Here is a 22,274-nt window from a genome sequence, read left to right as displayed (position 1 = left end):
GAGTCACAGAAATTTAAGACATATTAAACAAATAGCATATGCAAACCATGTTGGAATTCCCCTAACAAGAAACTAAAGAAATAAAATCTTTTTTGTTTTTTTAGGACAGCTGAGGCAATGAGCAGGCTGCAAGTTTGGAAGACATTATGGAATTATCATTGTGTTGTCACTAAGCAATAGGACTTACAGGTGACACATGACCTGCACTTTAGTTCAGTACCACTGGTGGAAGGGAGAGCTTTGAAGTGACAGAAATAGGGTGACGAGTATATGACAGTTCATTAGACTACCATCTGTTTTTTTCGAGGAGGGCATATTTGTGTGTGGTATGTGGCGCATGAAATGTGTGTGCAGATGTGTGCACCTAGTTCATCAACCAGGAAATGATGGAGGTCCTGGTCTATCTCTCTTCTGCAGTTTCACTGTGATCTATTCTTGTGCTGAACCTGGAGCTATCATTTTGGGCCGGACTACTGGCTGACCAGTGAGCCTCAGAGATTTGCTGCCTCCACCCTTCATAAGACTGGGGTTTCACGAGTGAATGACCACACCCAGATTTTTACATGGGAACTGGAGAGCAAATTAGGCCTTCACCCACAAATGCAGAACACTACAGACAGACTGGGCCTTGGATATTTACCAAAATGATTGGACAGCAAAGCTGTACCCAGGTCTTCAGATAGACAGAACAGCCTGCAAGATGCTGTCAGGTAGACAAGTCTGCTGTCTGAGGAGAGTGAAAGTGGACCCCAGCAAGGGCTCTATTCTTTCTTAAACACATTTCTTGGGATAAGAAGTCCACACCTCCTAGGCTAGCAAAACATGGAGTGGTTGAGGAACTTGTTAGCCAGCAGAGAATGATGAGGGGACAAAAGCCAAAGAACCCGAGGGCAGGAGTCAAATTTTGTGAATTTAAAGGGTTCACATGGAGTTCTCCTCCAAATAGGGTCTCACTCTAGCTCCGGCTGACCTGGAACTTACTCTGTAGCCCCAGGATGACCTTGAACTAACATTAATTCTCCTACATCAGCCTGGGTGTTGGGACTAAAAGTGTGTGTCACAATGCCTTGCCACAAGGAGTCATTTGCTTGTCTTTAGTTTTAAAGAATGTGACAGGGTGTGGGTATGTAGCTTGGTAAGGGAGCACATGTTTAGCATGTGAGGTCCTGTTTCAATCTTCAGCAACCCCAGTCCCCCAAAAGAAAGTTATAATGTCTTTAAATGAGGAGTTCAGTGCCTTTCACATATAAAAGTTTGGCACCAAGGGAAGCTAGATCATTTCTTCTGAGGTAGAGTCTTGCTCTAGCCCAGGTTGGCCTGGAACTCACTCTATAGGCCCAGTTGAACCTTGAACTCACAACGATCCTCCCACCTCCTACCAGCATCCCGAATGCTGGGATTAAAGGTGTGCACTACATACCCTCCACTAGATCATTTTTATAGGGTAATGTAGGGGTGCTGCAGACAGAAAATTTGATCAACACCTAACCATATGATGATTACCTCTAAAAATTAAAATTTCTCAGCAAACAATAATTATTTGTAACTGTTAACAGTAAACAACTATATCCTTATTCATAACTTGTACTAAAAATGTGAAGTCTCTGGAAATGACAGTATACTTTAACCACTGTAATTTTTTTCTGCATGATGCTGATGGGTTTGTGCCAACTCCATTGTATACCACGAAGCTCTGCTAGGGTAAGATTTTAGGGTTAAATAAACCAACATACTGTTGAGTTTCTTTTGCATTTATCTCAAGGACACAATGTAGTGTACAGTTTCTGGTTGGGTTACACCATTTGTTTCCACTTAAATGCTATGTAATGCTTATGAAGAAGATGTTCCCCCCAAAATTCAGCCATATGCCTCCAGCTTCCTCCCACACATCTGGATATCCTGGGAGCCGCAGTTCCTGGTCAACAGCACCTGTTTCGTAACTGTGTGCTGTGCAGTCACCCATATTTTTGGAAACGTTTTACCACAGATAATTTTTCTGGGAAATGTCATTATGTGATATCATCTCTCCACAACTTCTTTAACAAATTGCTGATGACTGGAAAACAGCCTCAAATCCCATCATGAATTTGCTATCCATTCCATCACTCAAATTTCTGACTGGCCTATTACAGATAAAAATGTGAGGTTGGTTTTTTCTTTTTTTAATTTCCTGAAGCAAAGGTGGAGTGAATTAAGAAAAGGTTTCGCCAGGTGTGGTGGCACACGCCTTTAATCCCAGCACTCGGGAGGCAGAGGTAGGAGGATCGCTGTGAGTTCGAGGCCACCCTGAGACTACATAGTGAATTCCAGGTCAGCCTGAGCCACCCTACCTCAAAAAACCAAAAAAAAAAAAAAAAAGAAAAAAGAAAAAAGAAAAGGTTTTAACATAGATTTACGCACAGGCATAAGACGGGGGAGAGAGATACATAAAAGGAAGACATGAGCCCCCCCAGTGGGCATGGACTCCTAGAGAGACAGCAAGGGAGAGAGTGTCCCAAAGTATAAGGTACTTAGGAATACAGTTTGTGATAAAAGCTCAGACACCTGGAAGTAAGACTGAAAATTTTGACCATATGATAAAAGAGATTTTTGTTCCTTTATTTCTGTGCCAACTATGAACTATCTTTTCACCAGTAATAGTGACATGGGCAAATTATAGATAATTTCAATAAACTTGTATCATAACATCCTGGTTATTTTCAGATTACACAAATCTACAACAACCTTCAGGAAATGACAAAACTAGTATTTATATAATATTTCATAGGTGTGAAACAGATTTGCACATGGATTTCACATGAGCTCCTACCATCATTCTGAGGTTGGTGTTATTATTTTTTCATTTTACAAATGAGAGAACAAGGCTAAAGAAATTTTAGGGCTGGAGTGATGGTTTACCAATAAGTGCTGGCCTGCAAAGCCCAAGGACCCAGGCTCAACTCCCCAGAATCCATGTAAACCAGATGCACATGGGGGCAAATGTATCTGGAGTTCATTTGCAGTGACTAGAGGCCCTGGTGTGCCCCTTCTTTCTCTCTTTTTCTGTAATAAATAAATATAAATATTTTTAACAGCCATATATCAAAATAATTTTAAATGGTTTGCTTAAGCACATACCCTTGACATGGTGCAAGGTTATTAAATCCAAGTTTCAAGATATGTCCATGCCTCACATACAACAAACCACAGCACAGGAAGCTAAACCCGAGAGATTCTTCTCTAGCTCAAAAACAGAAAGGCGGGGGGGTGGGGGGCTAGAGGGATGGCTAAGTGGTTAAGGCATTTGTCTGCAAAGCCAAAGGACCCAGATTTGATTCCCCCAGGACCCATGCTAGCCAGATACACAAGGGGGTGCATGCGTCTGGAGTTAATTTTCAGTGGCTGCAGGCCCTGGCTCACCGATTCTCTCTCTCTCTCTTTCTCTGTCAAATAAATAAATGAATAAATAAAAATAAAATATTTAAAAAGAGAAAGAAAGGGAAATGTAGAAAGGTAAAGAGAAAGTTATCTGCGTGGACAAGGCAGAACGAGCGGAAGCAGATTGCGAGGGCTAGGGTACTGGCCGTTCTTACTTAAGAAAACGAAAGCCTTGAGTCCCGTCCACAGCACCACACCAAACCTGGGTGTGGTGCTGAATGCCTGTAATCCATCCTAGCACTTCAGAGGTGGAGACAGGATCAGAAGATCAAGGTCATCCTTGGCTACACAGTGTATGCCTGGCCAGCCTGGGCCTCGGAAACCCTCTCTTAACCAGCCAACCAACCAACCGCAAGACAAAAGAAGCCAGGCATGTTGTCTCATACCTGTAATCCTGCACTTGGGAGGGGGAGGTAGGAGGATCAGGCGTTCAAGGACAACCTGGCCTACATCATACTGTGTCTCAAAAAACAAGTTCATTTTGAGCTATACATATTTTTCTTAAAACAGAGATATATTTTATTATCACTTTTTTTTTTTTTTTTGGTGGCAGGGTCTCAGTAGTCACTCTGTAGCCCTAGGCTAGTCTCAAATTCAAGGTGATCCTAGCTTGTCCTCTCCAGTGCTAGGATTAAAGCTAATAAGTTTTTAAAAATACAAAAATAGGCTACCAATAGGGAGAGGGAGCATATCTCTGCCTGGTAGAAAGCTAGACCAAATATTATTGGGTGGTACCTTAGGCTATATATGTGTGCTGTCACACACGTATGTCACATCTCATGTACAGAGCCTCAAATGTGTCAGAACAGTCTAGATGCAGGGTCCCTAGACGGCAACCACTTCATGCTTCTCCTCCTTTTGGCGAATCAATTAACTACTTCTTTCGTCTGCCCTGAAGTTCAAGGTGTTCAAGGGCATGGCAATAAAAGGAATTTGAGCAAATGTTCTCAGAGTTTCCTCTTTGTAAGGGAGTCAAAAAGAAACAAGAAAAGCAAGAGACAGGATGGTAAAATAAAGGGCAGACTTGTGGCATTCAAATTTCTTTAAAAGGATATTGTGAACTCACGAGTGAACAGGAAATTAGCAAAATAAACCTTTAGTGCAGCAGTAACAATAAACTGTTAAAACAGGGAGAAAAAAGGAAACGGGCTGAGGATGAGTAAGGTTAACACTTCACATGATTCTCTGCAATGTGACATTGGCCCGGGTTTGCTGTTTAACTGGACATTTTGAAGAATAGCTGAATAATTTCTGATATCATCTTAGCTTTACGAATGACACAGAGCTCTTTGTTCTTAGTGTGTGAACCTAATATATTTGAGCGGAAGCTAATTGACTCAAAACTCAAATGTTTTGGTTCCAGCAGAAACATTGCAAGAATCTGTCTAAACAATGTAATAGCTAAGCAGATGTGTACTTTATGATGATATAAAATAACTCTTTTAAGTATTGCTCTAAACTTAGTTTGAAACACATGTACAGCTGATAAGGATATTATAACCTCAACACATCTGCTTTTTCTTAACCCTTGAGACAGGTTCTCATGTAGCTCAGACTGACCTTGAACTTGGGTAACTGAGGATGACCTTAAGCTCCTCACCTTCCTGCTTCCACCTTTCAAATGCTGGGATTAATTTCAAGGTGTGTACCACTATGTCCATCTATCAACTGTCTGTATTCTCATGTGTGTACATGTAGTATGTATGGTGTAGTGTGTGAGGTGTATACACATGGGTGTGTAGATGCATGTTCCCTCTGTGTGTGTGATGTGTGTGTACATGTAGGATGTATGGTGTAATGTGTGAGGTATATGCACATGGGTGTGCAGATACATGCTCCCTCTGTGTGTGAGATGTGTGTGTACATGTAGGATGTATGGTGTACTGTGTGAGGTGTATGCACATGGGTGTGCAGATGCTTGTTCCCTGTGTGTATGATGTGTGTGTGTACATGTAGTATGCATGGTGTGATCTGTGTGGTGTATGCACATGGGTGTGACTAAGCAGAGGAGCATGTCACCTGTCTTCTGTCACTCATCCCCATGTTTCCTTGAGACAGTCTCTCACTGAACCTGGAGCCTCTGCTTGTGGTCAGACTGGCAGAGCTCTGAGCCCCAGTAATTCTCGCAACTTTGTTCCGACAAGACTGGGCTTATAGGAACGCATGGCCACACACAGCTACTTTATATAGATGCTGAGGAATCAAATATGGGGTGCATCGGGGTCTTATGCTTGTGCAGCAAGAGCCGTTAATCACTGAACCATCTCCCCAGCCTGTTCTTAATGAAAGAAAAAAAAAAAAAAAAACAATGACACAGAAATTTGTCTTAAGTTGAAGTTAAAATAGCCAATTACTGGTAGAACAAAACTAGAACTCCAGCCTCTGTATAGTATAGTTAATTTGTGTTTTTCCTACTAGGCTGTTTTTCCTCACCCTTATCACGTGGGAATGAGGAGTATCGATGAACCTTGGAAAAATATGCAAATGCGTGTGATGTTATACATTTTGTTACACATCTCATGCACATATCTAGAACCGAAGACAGGAAAGGGAATCTGTTATGTGTCCATCCTATTACACAAAATCACATTTTCTGGCGAACTTAACAAATAAGTAAAATAAAAAGAAGAATGAAAATGTTACTGATGACATTATGAAACCTGTCTAGCTGTAGAGAGATGGATGCTTCATTAAATAAGGGAGACAGGCTGCATGAAGATTCACGCCCACTTTGCTTTGCAGGTCTGCCCTGCAGGAGTCACAGCTGGGCCTACAGAACGGTCGCGTGGAGGCCTCAGGCTACGCGGAGCACTGCAGGGCTTCACCACGAGGTTACATAGGGTACATTCTCCTGAGAGATAATTCCATGTCGGCACCATTTGCCTGCTTCAGAAGCAAGTGGGTTTTAAGGTTCAGAAGTGCTTGGCTGACATGAGGAAGGCTTCTACAGACACATTGTCTGAACAGAGTTGGTATGCATGGTCTACAATAAGCAACTGATCTACTCAAGGTAAAAATGCACTTCATAAAAAAAGGATTATTCTACATTAAGCTGCACCACAATAGGTCTTAGAAGACCTTATAAGATAAAATAATAATAGTTTTGTTTTGAGGTTGGGTCTCGTTCTAGCCCAGGCTGACCTGGAATTCACTATGTAGTCTCAGGGTTGCCTCGACCTCACAGTTACCCTCCTACAACTGCCTCTCAGATGCTGAGATTAAAGGTGTGCACAACCACTCGTGGCTAAAATTTATTTTTTAAAGCAATGTTTAAGATACTGTTTGGTTCACCTCCTACTTTTCAGGTAAGTCCTTCTAATGGCTGTGTTTTGGAATATAAAACATGAGTGGATGGCCAGTGGACTACAGGCTCATAATTTCCATGAAATAGGTGTCATTTACCACCAGCATTTGCAAGGGGGCAGGAATTTACTCCAGTCTCTTGGGTTCAACAGTAGAATTCTGCAGTTGGGTCTGGACTCACCTCACATGGTAATCGGTGGCGGGTCTGAGATCTTTCAGGTTACATTCCAATTCTTCTCCACTGTGAACAAGAATCATTCATTAGTTCATAATACCAGTTTCATCATCATATGCTGAAAGTAACTGAAGAACTAGGATGTTTGATTTTACTATAAACCAAAATTAGCTGTTTTCCTTGGTGTTATTTTTTTTTAGACCTGAAAATCAGATTTCTTCTAATGGTGCCATCCCAGATCTTGGAAATGCTAAGGTCAAGAAACTCTAAGACAGCTTATCATTTCTCAAAGGATGGCACAGAAGGAAGTACATAAATAAGCAAACATCTGCAGATCAATCACTAGCTGTCTGGTAAAAGCAGTTCCCAGACTTACCTTGGGAGAAAGCCACAACTCCAAGAAAGAGAGTGAAACCATTTCTATGACCCAAAGAGGCAATGGAACCTCAACTTATAGATGAAGTATGCGTGTGGCCATTATTTCATAGTCTTCAAAACTGTCACATGATGAAAGAAAGCTAGACACAGGACAACTAAGGGTGTCACCTGACCATAACCCGAGGGGAAGAAAAAAGCTATCACAGTTCTCAAAACAAGTGACTTTAGCTCAGTCAACAAAACTGGAATATGGACGGTGGGTTAGACAGAAGTACTGGGAAAGTAGCTTGTGACAATGACACCATGGCCATCTTAGAAAACATCCTCATGTGGAAAAAACACCCAGGTGTATTGAGTGATAAAGGAATGTGATATGTGTGAAGCTTATGGGAAAATGTACTAGTAGAAAAAAAGGAAAGAGAGAGACATTCAAATGGTAGAGGCAAGGTAACAGGGTAAATAAGAATGGAGCGCAGCTGGATGCCTTGGTCTCTCTAAGGGGGCAACATTTTATATATTTGACATTCTTCCAAATCAACTTGCTTGGTTTTTTGAGTTTCAAACTGGAAGCTATGTCCACACCCCATCCTGCAGCTCCACGGTACACTCTGCATGACATCTGTGAAACATTTTGTAACTGCTGAACTTGCTAACATGAGAAAGTTAGCACAGTCATTCAAATGTTCAGTGTCTCTTGAGGGGGAAAAAAAAATCCCAAAGATTCAGCACATTTTGGCAAAGGACAGAGTGGCAACGCTTCCTTCAGTAGAGATAGGCATGCCCCTTTCCACTCAGAACGCAGACCTCCCTCATTCCGATGCCTGTCTAGATCCTCAAGGCAATGGGGACCCGAGCTCCTGTCACCCGTGTTCATCTACATCATCTATGCTAGCTGGGTGCAGTGAAGCGGAAGTGTGTCCTTGTAGTCCCTGCCATTGGGGAGGGTGAGGTGGGGTGAGCACGTGAGTTCTAGACCGGCCTGGGCAGCACAGCAACATGCACCTCAGAAAAGAAATTATAGATACGTATGTGTGGATATATGTATACAGGTTTTTGGTGAGGGAGAAAGGCTCTGATGACTTGTAACACTGACTTTTCAAAATATCCTCAAGGGCTAGAAAGATGGCTCACCAGTTAAAGGCACTTGCTTACTTGTGTATATATACATACACATATTATATATGTTTTTACACACATATATATATGTTTTTCTAACAATTAGGAGCCAGAGCACAAAGTCGGGGTTTTGTTGCTAGTACCTAGGGTACTCGCTGGTGTGCATTCTGCAGAGGAGTGATGCAAGAGCAGGTTTCTGCAATGAGGAGGCTCAGTGGTGGGAAGGCAAGAGCAGATACCAGAAGGCCAAGGGACACTATATGAGCCAGAGAAGACCCAGCAGAACAGACTGGGACACCAGGAGGAGACTACATCTGATGGCTTCTTCCTTGTCTCTTGCCCCCTTGTTGGTCTAGAAGAAGGATCCTCTGGGCACAAGGGGAGACAGAGCGTGGCACTGTGGAGGCAGGGAATGTATGAGAAGCAAACAGGCTGGCGGAGACGGAGGTGGGGTTTGGTGGGCATATTTCCTTGCTGTGGGCACTCCTGCCAAGATACTCACAGGGAGGTTCACCATGTAGTTAAAGTAAACCCGACTTTCTGATTTGCTGCTCAGCAAATGTGAGCTGTGCAAGAGGGAAAGGACTCGACTCCAACATTTTTATCACATTTAGAAAACTGCTATATATCATTTGGCCAACTAGTGAGTTGATCCTATATAGTGTATGTTAAGCTTCTGACCATTTAAGAAAACCCCAGGATGAAATGTTGAAAGTAATCTTCAGGATGGGCTGGACGATAAAATCATGGTCAAAAGGAAGCAAACACCCTTGAAGGTGTTTCAAAGCATTGTTTCAAGAACGTACGGTTAGGATTGCTCAATATATGGAACAGCTACAAAGATCATAGTTGCCTTTGGTCCTGGTAGATATTGAACAAATTTTTTTATTAATACTATGCTGAAAACTAACATAGAATCAAGTTATTCTAATTAGCCCTATATTATTATTTTTTTGACCCTTGTGTGTATGTGGTGTACTTGTGCGTTCATGTGTGAGAGAGCACATGTGTGTGCATGTGGATGGGGAGGTCTCAGGAATGTTGCCTAAGTCTTTCTGAGACTGGTTCTCTTATTTGCCCACAAATTAGGTTAGAGTCGCTGGTTAATAAGCCCCAGGGACACAGAGTCTCATTCTCCCCGGTTGTAGGACTGCAGGAATACACCACCGCACCTGGTACAGTATTTGTTTCTTGATTAATAAATTCTTGGAAAAAATTAATTCCTAACAATATAATCACTAATTCTCACCATAACTCCCGTTCTGGGGTTTGAATCCAGAGCATGCTAGGTAGGCACTCCACTACTATGCTAAATTCCCGGCTCTGTACTCATCAATAGTTGTTGGCTTCCATGACTCCGATGACACAATTTTGCAGCAAAGGAAACCATAGGGAAACATACGCTACCTGTAAATGATCTTGTATTTTCCATCCCGTCCTTTGTCGGATAAAGCCACCTCATAGCTATAGGGGAAGGAGAGACCACTGTGGGGTCCACATGAAGGTCCAACCGGGGGTGTCCAAGACAGCACAACTGTTCTCGCCTGTATATTAGAAACCTGGGAGGAAAATACCATGGGTTAAAAATATTCAAATACATTTCACATGGGCAGACACTGTTTCCTCTGATTCTGCCTCCGTAAACATTAGTAGTCACTAAATTAATTCAAGACAGATAGTTTCAATTACAATGAACAGAGTTCTATGTGGGCCTTTCTTGTCAAAGTCCTGATGTCAGCTCCTGCAGCGTCACTCCTCATAACACAAGCATTCACCCTCGCCCAGTGCAACCCGCACTCAGCCCTCCGGAGACTATCAGCTGTGTCTGAGAATTTCAGTCAAAATGGAAAGATGCATGTGAGATTATTATGATCTTTATGGTAGCTAACGTTATGTGTGAAGAGTCACACCTATAGGTGCTTTCTGGTGGCCTTCAAGCCTTTCATGGTGCTGAGTCACCCTGCGAGGCTAGCACCCTTCACTGTAGTCATGTGGATTCCAACATATACCCCACAAATAGGGAAATGGAAGCAAGAACCCGGCTGACAGGAAGTAAAGGCTGCATCGCTGCAGGCTGTTTCTACCCTGTTCATTTAGTCTGTGCTTAAGAGGTAGTGTGAGCGCAGTGACGCTGGGGCTTGTCACCCTCACAGTCCTCATGCTCTCCACCCGTGTTGGGATTATGGGCATGCACCACCGCACCTGGCAACTTTGCATGGCTACCAGGGATCAAACTGGGGTCTTCACGCTTGTGAGCCGAGCATTGTACCGAGTTATCTATCCTACACTTAGTATACAGCCACATGGTTTCTGCTCCATATAGACAGGGCAGGGCGGTACAGCAGACTCCTCGGGCCTCACTGCTGCCATGTAGCCTCCTCTCCAGTGTCTCACTCGCCATCACTCCTCTGGGTCCCAGGGAGCCTGCTGGGAGTTGTAATCACTGCTAATCACAAACATGGCCTTTGCCCCAGTGAACTGCAGGACTCCCTTGGGACACGACCTAAGTCACATTCAACTGTGAGCAGTGGCTGTTTAGTATGCATTTGTTGAACGAAATTGAAGGGGGTAAGATAGCTTGACTTTCTGATACCGCCAACCCTGCACACCTTGTTTAAATCCAAGGAGAGATCATTTCAGAACCGAGCCCCACGCTGTTTGCTGAGAGTTGAGACTGCCAGCCCTCCTCCCATCTCCCCACACCCCAAGTATGGGGACCTGGAACCAAGGATCACCCCCACTGGCCCTTTCTCGTGCCCTTGTGACTTGTGACTTAGCTTTGGACTTTTCCACCTTCCTTGGCTTTGGCAAACTTCTTGAAACCCCAAGTTAAATGCAGCCTTCATTGACTCAGCAAGTCTCCATACCTCCTTCTGTGACAGGCTATGGAGAGCAGTGGCTAGGACACTGTTTTGGGGAGCACAGAGATTGAGGGGGGTGGGTTGAGCACACAGCATGAAGCTGGCCGAGTGTGATAGGTCACATCTAATCCCAGCACTTGGGAGGTTGAGGTAGGAGGATTGCTGTGAGTTGGGCACCAACCTGGGCTACAGAGTGAATCCTGGGGTAAAGTGAAACTCTGTCCCTTCCCCCCAGAAAAATGGAGCACAGGGCACCTGCAGCAAGTCAGAAAGAGCTGCTGGACTTCCATTCCAGATCCTTGGGTCAGAAACAATTGCTGTTTTCTTTGTCCCCCCAGCCACATTTTCCTGGCTCATGTGGCTGTGCTAGTTCACTGCACCAGGTATTATGCAGTGATCTTCTGACAGAATTCCTTATGTACACCAGTGTATTTGCCGAATTCCTTCACACACATGCATGAGCAATCCTGAGCTATTGGCTATCAGGTTTGGTTTCTAACTTCAAAGAACATAGTTTGCTATGAAGGCTTCAGTGTCCATTGAAATATAAAAGGCTGACTGCACCCTGGGAGACATTTGCTGAGGCGACCAATGGCTTCTTTGCACCAGTCCATGAAGAAAGAACAGAGTGACACCAATTCTATGACTGGTGGTAAGAAATAGCACATCTCAAAATAGCTCCGAGAGACCAGGGGTGCTCTAAACGCCACACATACATCCATAAACTCACACCTCTTTAAACTCCACTCTTTACAGAAGCTACTACAGATACACCTTTTCTGGAAGCTTTTACAGATGCACCTTTTCCCCTTTGAGACTTAGACTCTGCGCAAGCCTGGAGGAAGCATGCTGCCTCCTGGACACAGACATGTGCAGAAACAGCTGTTTTGACACACAGCACTCAGGGAACTGAGCATTATTTTCATTAAGAGAGTGAGTGCTCATGTGGAGGCCAAAAGTCAAATTAGGGTGTTGTTCCTCAATGCCATCCTCTATCTATCTATCAAATATCTTTTTATTTACACACACACACATATGTATGTGTGTGAGTGTATGTATGTGTATGTATGTATGTGTATGTATGTATGTGTATATATATATATATACATATATATATATATATATGTATATATATATGGTGAGAGAGAGAGAGAGAGAGAGAGAGAGAGAGAGCGAGTGAGCGAGTGAGCTGTGTATTCTATGCATAGATCTCATGTACACATCGTGAAGACCAGAACAGAACACTGGGTGACCTGCTCTTCTGCTTTGCTTCCTTGCACCAAAATCTCTCACTAAAGCTGGAGCTGTTTTTTTTTTTTTTTCCCAGCTAGGCTGGCTGACTAGTAAGCTTCAGTGTTCTCTTGCCTCTGCCAAACTCCCTCTGGTTACAGGTTTTTCACAAATTAAAAAAAAAAAAATTCTGGGCTGGAGGGATGGCTTAGTGGTTACGGCATTTGCCTGCAAAGCCAAAGGACCCAGGTTCAATTCTCTAGGACCCATTTAAACCACATGAACAAGGGGGTGCACATGTCTGGAGTTAATTTGCAGTGACTAGAGGCCCTGGAGTGCTCATTCTATCTATTCCTCTTTATCTGTCAAGTAAATTAAAAAAAATAAAGTATTAAATTCTTTCAAGTTTCAGGCTTTTTATGTGAATGCTGGGGATTGAACTCAGGTCGTCATTTTTGTGTGTCAAGCACTCCCGCCTTCTGAGCCAGCTCCCCACATGCAGTTCACTATTTTTTATTTTTTTGGAGACAGGGTCTCTCATTGGCCTGGGACTCTCCAAATAAACTAGACTGGCTACGAAGAGGGCTCCCAAGATCTGTTTCTCCCTAAACTCCCAGTGCTGGGAGTACAAGTGTGGGCAACCCCATCCAGCTTTTACTTTTAAATGTGGGTTCCAGGTCTTGAACTCAGGTGCTCCTGCTTGTATGGGAAGCACTTTACTCATCGAGCCATCTCTCCAGTGCTGAGCACCATTTTCAAAGGGAAGTGGCTCCTGTGACTTCCTCCCTACTGTGAAGCAACTGTCTCTAAATGACCACTGTCCTCTGTGCTCCTGCTCTCTCCCTCTCTGCTTTCCTTTCACATTCACTGGGATCCTGAGGAAAACAGTTCTCAGGCTCCATTAGCACTTGGAAGTCATTTCTATCTCAGGCTTACTCCAGAAAGCAGGATGTCCCTTTAAAGAGTATGCCATGGAAGGGTGAACCCTCACCCCTGGATGTATTTACTCCACATGTGTTGGGAGGTGATAAGTTATGGAGAGATTTGGAACTCTGGATTCAAGTGCATTACAGAGGGACTGCACTTGCCCATGAAAATTACATTGCTGTCTGTAGATCAAACAGCCTGTCCCCTCCTCTCTTCTCTCTCTCTCTTCTCTCTCTCTCTCACCAAACTTTCTCACAGTTGTGACCACTGAAGCGATCCAGGATGTACTAATCTAGTCACAGCAGAATGGCTTCAGCTAGAGACTCACTGCCCTAAACTAGGTTTAGCATCCATAAAACTGACTTGCTGATGTTTAACACATGTGTCACGACCAGAAATCAATATTCTTGGAAACAGTGATAAAGAGTGGAGATTTCTAGTCATGAAACTATTGGAAAGAGAGCAGTGTGACATTTGTTTCGATAGTGTTGATATAAGAAATGTCTATGGGCTTGCTATGAGGGCCTGAGGGGTCCTGAGACATTCTGAGTTTAATTCCCCAGCACCCACATAAACAGTTTAATGTGGCTGTGCATACCTGTCACCCCAGTCCTGTGAAGAGCAGAGATCAGAGTCTCAGTGGGGCTCATGAAAGTGGAAAGCTCCTGAATCAGTGAGTCTCTGTCTCGAGAAAATACACAGACAAGAGATGGATTGAAGACATCCAATGTTCTCTTCTGGTCTCCACTCATGTGAACATGAGAGGTGTGCATCTGCACACAAACATGTATGCACCACACTTATTAACTACCACACACACACAAGGGTCTCTGGAGAAGGGTGTAAGTCTGAATAGGAATTAGTGAACTAAACTGCTTCAGGTATCTTAAAGAACTTATACAACTAGCCTCTGTTTCTAAATTAATTGTCATATACTTAGGACTCAGTCTGCCCATGCATTTATTAAGCTCAAATTCTAACTTGAGGGTAGCCGTATGTGAATCATGAGACTATATATGTGTTCGGTTATGTCATCCTCACAGCTTTCACTTTGCCCCTCCTGTCCTTTTCACCCCAGTGTGTGAATACTGCTGTGGTACAATTTTTCAATTTTCTTCCCGGAGCCTAGCTCTGTGGGCGGCCCACTGGGCTGACTGAGGAGCGTGCTGAGGAAACATTTTCACAGACAGAGCGGCTTCATTTCCAAACCAATCACCATGAGAAACAACACAAAGGAAAATAAAGGAAAGGAAAAGGTCAAAGAAAAAGGACATTCAAATCTAAAGATGCTGCAGTCATCTCTGCTTTTCAAACTCCTGAAGTGCTAAGAGCCTTAGATCTGTCCCCAGACACACTGCTGTTTGTCTTTCAAGGATCTGCTTCTTACAGGAGGGTGGGGGTTGGGGGGGTGTCCCTTTCAGGTCTCACTTCTGGAGCTGACAAATCAATTGTTTCTACAAGCTAAACATTGGCGGATGGAAACAATGCAAAGCCACAATTACATGTGTTTATATATAGGAAATACACAGGCCGCCAGGAATGCGGGAGACAGCATGGAGGGTCACCATCTGAGAGATCAGACCTCACCAGGTGAGAGGAGGCTATCAACCCCTAAACCACTGAACAGACACTAAGCTTGTCAAGCCTCTGGTTTTGGAGTGGCCTGACAGCCAAGATCCCAAGACACCAAACTGCTACAGTACCAAGACAAGGATCTACTGTATCAGTAACTTGTTTCCATGAAATTGGCCACACATTTGGTTATTGGCCAGATAGTCATTGACTCAGCTTGGTTCAAGGTATCTACGTTCTAGAGAGAGAACTGGAATCCACATGTCTTACACAATGCTTCTGTTGCCCGATCAAAGCATCTTCAAATTCTCTAAGAAAAGTTCATTATTTAGAGGTGGCTCAAGATGATGCCTTGTACAATAGTGCTTTTTTTTTTTTTTTTTTTTTTTTGAGGTAGTGTCTTGCTCTAGCCAAGGGTGACCCATTCACTATGTTGTCTTAGGCTGGTCTTGAACTTACGGCAATCCACCTACCCCTGTCTCCTGAGCACTGGGATTAAAGGCGTGCGCCACCATGCCTGGCATCAACAGAGCTTTTCACAGTGGTGTCCCCAACTTGCTTCTGCAGCTCTGCTATTCCTGGATGGCAGTCTGATGCCCTCCCTCCTTCCAGAGGGCTGCAGGGAGTTTCACTTTGGCTTAACCATGTGCTACACTTTACATAGAAAGCTCGTCTTAAGTATTCCATGAATAGCATAGTACTCACTCTCAGACACGTGTGATTTTTACAATACCATCTCTCAAAGATAAGGAAATTGAGGTACACAGAGGTGTTATAATGTGCCCAAGGTCATAGGGATAGTTAATAGTCCTGCTGTATGCCAGCCCAGAGTGCCTGAGAGCATAACAGGGGCCATTCCCTTTAAGCTGCTTGCCTGAGCCCCTGGCAGCCAGCCGTCCCAGCATTCCTCCATGCTGGCCGAGCACCAAGCGCCATTGTCTCATACTAGCCAGAAGGCGGGATTCTGCCCCACCTGCTAGTCTCCAGCTACAATCACTGCAGTCTGACATATTTCCTCGGTAAGCATCTTTCAAGGGTTCACTATGTGCCAAAGACAAGCTAGGTAGGTACTATGCGCATAAAGATAAGTAAGACACAATCATACATAAGACCTTTAGATAAAGGAGGCACAAGGCAAAGAGGAGGACGGGAGTGAGAAAATTGTGTACAGAACTAATTGGGTTAGGAAAGATGAGTGGACTGTTACTAAGAGGAGGAGGTTAAGAGGAATGGGGGAAGTGGGCTGGACAGAATGACACCCCATCCTACTTACACAAACATCCACATCCTGGGCAAAGTGGACTGTGTAGGTGTGAGTTGATTAAAAGCTCGTGACGGGGAGACTATTCTATACTAGCCAGATGGCCCTGATGTGAGGACAAGGGCCCTGGAAGTCACAGAGGAGGCCAGATGTGCTGATGGAGGTATAGGGGAGTTATAGGGGAGGAGTCGCTGACTGAAGAAGGAAGAAGGCTGGGAGCTGCAGAGTGCAGGCCCTGGGTAGAACTGGGAAAGGTACCAGATTGCCCTTGGAAGCCCTTAGAAAGCAACGGAGCCCCACTAACACTCTCATGTTGGCACAGCAAGAACCATTCTGGACGTTCTCCCATCCAAACACTAACCAGGCCTGACCCTGCTTAGTCTCCAAGATCAGATGAGATCCAGCATGTTCAGGGTGATACGTGCAGAACACTTGTAATTTTCTTACTTTGAAACTGTGTTGCTTGAAGCCACTCAACTTGTGGAAAACAGTTAGGAAGCTCAAACAGGGGAAGGAAGAGAGGTCATATGTGCGAAGGCAGGTGGCACGGGGACACGGGCATCATAAGAACCTCATCTGAGACGCAGGTGACATGGATGCACCTATGCTGCACTCCAGGGTATGCCTATTAAGGAGGGTGACTAGCACCAACCATCACCCATATACTAATGAAGCAACTGCGTCTGAACACATCTATTTCCTACCAGGTCACTTGATTTTCTGCCAAATATTAAGACATAAGGATGCAAGGGCAAGTTTCAATACTAAAGAGAGCAGTGGTAAATGTTGATCCAGAGTTATTCTCCACTCATTTCCTAAAAGATTTCACATGTTGGGATACGGCAGTGAGGACAATTTCAGCCTTGGAGAACTACTGGAAATCCTTGGCTATTCCCCCCTTTCCCCGTGTTTGTATCCATAGACTATGCTGATGCAGAAATGCTATCTTTTGTCTGAATTTCTAACCCAAAAGTCATTGGGAACTTTGGAGGAGGGGAGTGAGAATGATCAAGGCCCAGGCGAGCATCTAAGAGTGTAATGGTCTCTGTCGTAGACCACCGCCCTGTGGTATTCACCTGTGTGAACTCACAAGGTTGTCCCTCTGCCTAGCACACCCATTTCCTCCACCTAGTTGGGATTTCACAGTAGTCATACTCAGGCATATTAAAATCAGTGATAAGACTCACAGAATCTGATACATAAAGCTAGATCACCAATTAATTTGTAACTAGAAGGTATGATGAACCAACCTAATATATCTTCTCTCTTTACCTACAGGGATGGTAAATTCTCAAAGGCCTACTGTGTTGGCACCGAATGAGAACAATGAATGGCTGAAAGGCACTGGCTTTGACCAGACAGCTACCTGTAATGTGGAAGGAGTGGCCTGGCCAGGTTGGGGTGGGAAGAACCAATAACCAAACACTTTCTTTGGTCAATCAATCATTGCTTCCAAGGGATACAGACAAAAGTTTTCAAAAGACAGCTTTAGTCTATTACTCCATATATCACAACTATGCTCAAAAAGCCTGTCTTAAAAATAAATAAATAAAATGGCCAATCCACCCTGCTTTGACAACTGAGGTGCTGAATCAAAGAAGAGGACCAATGAATGTAGGTATCCCAAGAACACAGATTCTGTCACTTTTGCAATAAAGAAGTGTCGAGGTATATCTGCAGAAGATCATTGCATGCATACACTCCACTGCAGCAAAATTATACAATCCTGTACCCATATCTACAATGATGAATGAACATCACATTTTGGTTTCTTGTTTATTTGTTTATTTATGTGTTCATGCATGCAAGCATTCGTGCATGTGTGCAGGCATGCCAGGGTCTCTTGTCACTGCAGATGAATGCCAAAGACATGTGCCGCTTTGCATCTGGCTTAACGTGAGTGCTTGAGAATCAAACCGAGGCTGGAAGACCTTTCAAGCAAATGCCTGTAACTCCTAAGCCATCGACCAAGCCCCTTGCCTTGATTTTGACTCCTCTATTTTCCTTATGCATTCTCTTCTTTCAGATGTACTATGCAAGTAAGCTTTCTCCATACTCTGTTCCTTAACACTTTTCTTTATATCTTTTTTTATAAAAAAAAAAAAAAAGAGGAAGGCAGACTGCCATGCACAGTGCCTCATTTGGAAGTTTCTAGAGTCTGGAAGCTTCTTTGAAGGCTCTAGCAGGGGAATGCAGCTACTTGTATACCCCTGATTAAAAAACAATCCGCCTCCATTCAGGGAAGGAAGATTGTCTTGTATGACCAGCTTCAGAGGGGACACCATGGAGTGGGGAAGGAGGAAGGGGACACCTGCCTAGCCAGCCAAATGAGTCAACTAATCCTATCAGTCAATGGGGTGACAGACATTGTAGCCAGATCACCCTCTTATCCCCCTTTTCTTTCTAAATTTTATTAGATGATTTAAATTTATGAGAACTAATGAAAGATGAAAGGCATTAAAATGCAAATTAAAATAAAACTCAACAGAAGTAGTTATATGTACAGACACATGCCCTTAACCCTTTTCTAATCTCTCTATACTTTTCTTTCTGGTCTCAAATCTGTCACAGTGTCCACCTACTTCAACTGTCATCCCTATGCTGTGGATTCTCAATAAGCATTTGGTCCTCCTCTCTCCACAGCCCTGAGTTTGCCAGATACTTCCAAATGGGCACTGTATTTTTCTAAATGTTCTGCAAGTGGAACAAGCTCAGCATGTCCAAGAATGGCCGTGAAGAGATACAAGAACCTAGAGATAAAGCAATACCAGTGGAGCTACAGACAACTGCAAGAGACCTACAGACATGAGTAGAAGTAAGTGACACATTGGAAGTTTGGAGGTTTCTACGGTCTGGGAGCTTGGGGACTCTATGTTCTCATACAAATGGACCTCAGTTGTACATATTAGAGTACCGTGTGTTCTGGCCAATGGCAGACACACACACAGGACAGTGGAACTGCAGGCAGTACCAGAGGGACAAGGTACCACAGGAGGAGTAGTTACACCTGGAAGACATGGGCAACAACTGGGGGGAAGGTGGGTGAAAGGATGGACTGCACTGAGAGCCCAGCTGCCCATGCCAGTCAGTGTTATTTGTATTTATCTCTAGAATGGCCTTGGGCCTGGCCCCTCTTTGCCACATCTAACACTCCACCTAATTCTGACTCCCTTACCCTCTGTTGGGGAGATTCCTAACACCCTCCTGCTCCAACCCATCTGCCAACCACAGGATCATTCTGAAAACACAGCCTCAATTACTTAGCACCTTTGCTTAGAACCCCCTCGATGACAGCCTCCCAGTGTTGAGACTCCTCAACTCTACAGAAAACTCCTACTTCCAAAGGTCCCCATTAAAATCATCCTCCGACGCACCTATGCTTTTAGGTTAAATTCAACTCAAATACAACCCTTGAGGCACATTTAGACCTTTCTGTGCAAAGGCCTCAGTCTTTATAACATGAAGACTCAAGGGTTTCCAATTCATTTACAAAACTCTCCCAAGAACGTTGGCTCTCTGATCTCACACAAAAGGTTGAATCAACATTCCGAAGTTTTTAGTTGGATTTTCAAAACACCTGGCAAAATGAAACTTGAAACCACACAATCCCCGTAACTCCTGCTAATTTGTTTCTTAACATTGCACCAAATAGTCTAAGCTTATTTCTCTCAGCTAATACACAAAAATATCTTTTTGAAAGCTACCTGGAAAAATACTTAAGAATGTCTGAGGTTTTCAAAATGTTTTACTTATTCCATTTACAAAGGTAAAAAGAAATTGTCAAGAGAAAATTGCTCTGGAGACCCAAGAAAAGAACAATGAGAAAGAATCCCTGGAAGTCAAGAGGCACATCTAATGGCACACCGCATGTCTACATGCACAGGGCTGGTTACCCGGGACAGGGATGGTCTGTGTCTTCATGCACCATTGATGACTGACTCTTTCATGGTTTATAAATAATCTGCAACGGGAGGGGGTCCTATTGTGTGGTGAAAGAAAAACATATTGGAAATACTTAAGACAGAGCAGTTTGTGCTGAGAAATTTGAAAGACATACCTGTGGTTTCTCTATTCCCGAAAGAATATCTTGTACCCTCTTTACTTCCAACTCATACTCTGTTGTAAAGAGAGAAAGAAAAACAACAAAAGGAAAGTCAATACCATTAGAAGGCAATAAGGTTGTCAATATCCACACGACCCCCCTCCAAGGCCTTAACTTCATCATCAGTCAGTTGCCCATTACCATGAGTTTCTGGTACCACAAAAACCTGACAATGAACATTAGGAATAGGGACGCTTTTGACGTGGGGGTGGGGTATCACCGTAGTTGTGCTACCTTGCCGTTCTGTATTTAAAATATCTGCAGTGTTCAGGAGATGAACACAGAGTTCTGCTTCACAATCCAGCAGGTTGAAGGGAACAAAGAGTCCGAAGGACAAGCAGACCAGGGCGGCCAGTGGTGCAGGGAAATGAAGGCTGACTGAAAATGGGCCATGCACGCAGGCTGGGGGTCCAACCGTGTACTTCCATATGCGTGCACATGTATCCACGTCTGCACGCATCTGCTTATAGCTTGCATTTTCAAATCTGGCAGGCTCTGCAGCCCGGCACTGGAAGGACCGAGGTGACCACACCAGAGTTGGATGGAGTCGTGGCTACTGTCTCAACACCACCCATAAGTCAAATGAGTAGGGAAGCAAAAGCCCAGTGGGCACATTGCTGCAGCAGTGCAGACCCAGGATGGACCTGCCTGGGTTAGTGCTGGTAGAAGAAATGGAAAACAACTAGTTTGGGTGGTACAGGTGCTGAAAGTTTGGATGTGGTTGGCAGTCATAAAGGAAGCAAGGGATGGTTTCTAGTTTCCAGTTCGTCAACTGGATGGATGGGTGATAGATACTGTCTTCTAAATATTTATTTTTGTTTGTTTGTTTCTCGAGGTAGGGTCTCGCTCTAGCCTAGGCTGACCTGAAATTCACTCTATATTCTCAGGGTGGCCTCGAACTCATGGTGATCCTCCTACCTCTGCCTCCCATGAGCTGGGATTAAAGGTGTGCACCACTATGCCTGGCTAATACTGTCTTTTAAAAAGATGAGGCATTCAGCAAGCTTCACGGTGAGTGAGGTACAAATTATGACCTAGAAACAAGACGGGCAAAGGCTTGGAATACAAAGATGGAGTGGGAAGGATGTATAACTGAAAAAGAAAAATGTAGGGACTGGGGAAATGGCTCAATAGGTAAGATCGCTTGTCATGTAGGCGAGGGCCTGAGGTGGCCAGAGTTTGACCCCCAGCACCCACTTAAAAATCTGGGTGTAGCACCACATGCATGTGGCCACTGTGCAGGGTGGGGTGGCACAGATAGGGGTGTTGTGCTCTGGACTTGGCAATTGTGTACATAGGACACCCTGTGTGTCAACAGGTGTCCAGTGGGGACCTGGAGTGGTGAGGGTTTCGCAAGCTCTGCGCCTCATCAGGTCGAATCTCAAAGCCACCTGTTCAAGGATTCCCACTCTAACCCAGTGTCTGTCTCTGCCTCACCCTCGCCACTCAAATCCAGTTACCTTTTCCTTTTTGTGATCTTTTTTTTTTTTTTTTTTCAAAATCTGAAGAGCGGGGCTGGTGGAATGGCTTAGCGGGTAAAGGGCCTGAGTTCACATCCTAGCACCCACATAAAAACTGGGTATGGTGTAGCACTGGAATCTCAATGCCAGGGAGGGGGAGATAGGCGACATCTCTAGGGCTTTTTGGCTAGCTACTCGAACTGACCTCTATCTAAGTAGGTTCAGCGTGAGACCCTGTCTCAAAAACTACGGTGGAAAGAGACTGAGGAAGACACCTGACATCAACTTCTAGCCCCACATGTGCATGCACATATACATAAGCATGTGCACATATGTGCCACCACATGCAACTATGCATACACGTGCATTCCACACAGCCCACACCCAGCTGAAATAACCTGAAAAGGATTCTGTTGATTTCTTTCTTTGCTCATGAGTGGTCTTTCCTACTAGAATGTGTCAGGAAGATTTT

At 44.1% G+C, this 22,274-nt stretch overlaps 1 protein-coding gene across 3 annotated transcripts in view; it reads right to left on the bottom strand.

Annotated features, from left to right (window-relative positions):
• Window positions 1–22,274, bottom strand: part of Fndc3b (fibronectin type III domain containing 3B) — a 383,188-nt gene that overhangs the window by 84,756 nt on the left and 276,158 nt on the right. For all 3 annotated transcript variants that reach the window (XM_045161235.1, XM_045161236.1, XM_004652339.2), the window contains exons 7-9: window positions 20,298–20,356; window positions 9,797–9,948; window positions 6,902–6,961 (exon numbers count right to left, since the gene is read on the bottom strand). In XM_045161235.1, the coding sequence (XP_045017170.1) occupies window positions 6,902–6,961; window positions 9,797–9,948; window positions 20,298–20,356 (271 nt within the window). The remainder of the gene's footprint in view (window positions 1–6,901; window positions 6,962–9,796; window positions 9,949–20,297; window positions 20,357–22,274) is intronic.

Source organism: Jaculus jaculus, chromosome 11 (genome assembly GCF_020740685.1).
Source record: "Jaculus jaculus isolate mJacJac1 chromosome 11, mJacJac1.mat.Y.cur, whole genome shotgun sequence".
In the NCBI taxonomy this organism is placed as follows: domain Eukaryota; kingdom Metazoa; phylum Chordata; class Mammalia; order Rodentia; family Dipodidae; genus Jaculus; species Jaculus jaculus.
Note: the sequence above shows the minus strand (reverse complement) of the source record. Positions and strands in the feature narration are given on the sequence as shown.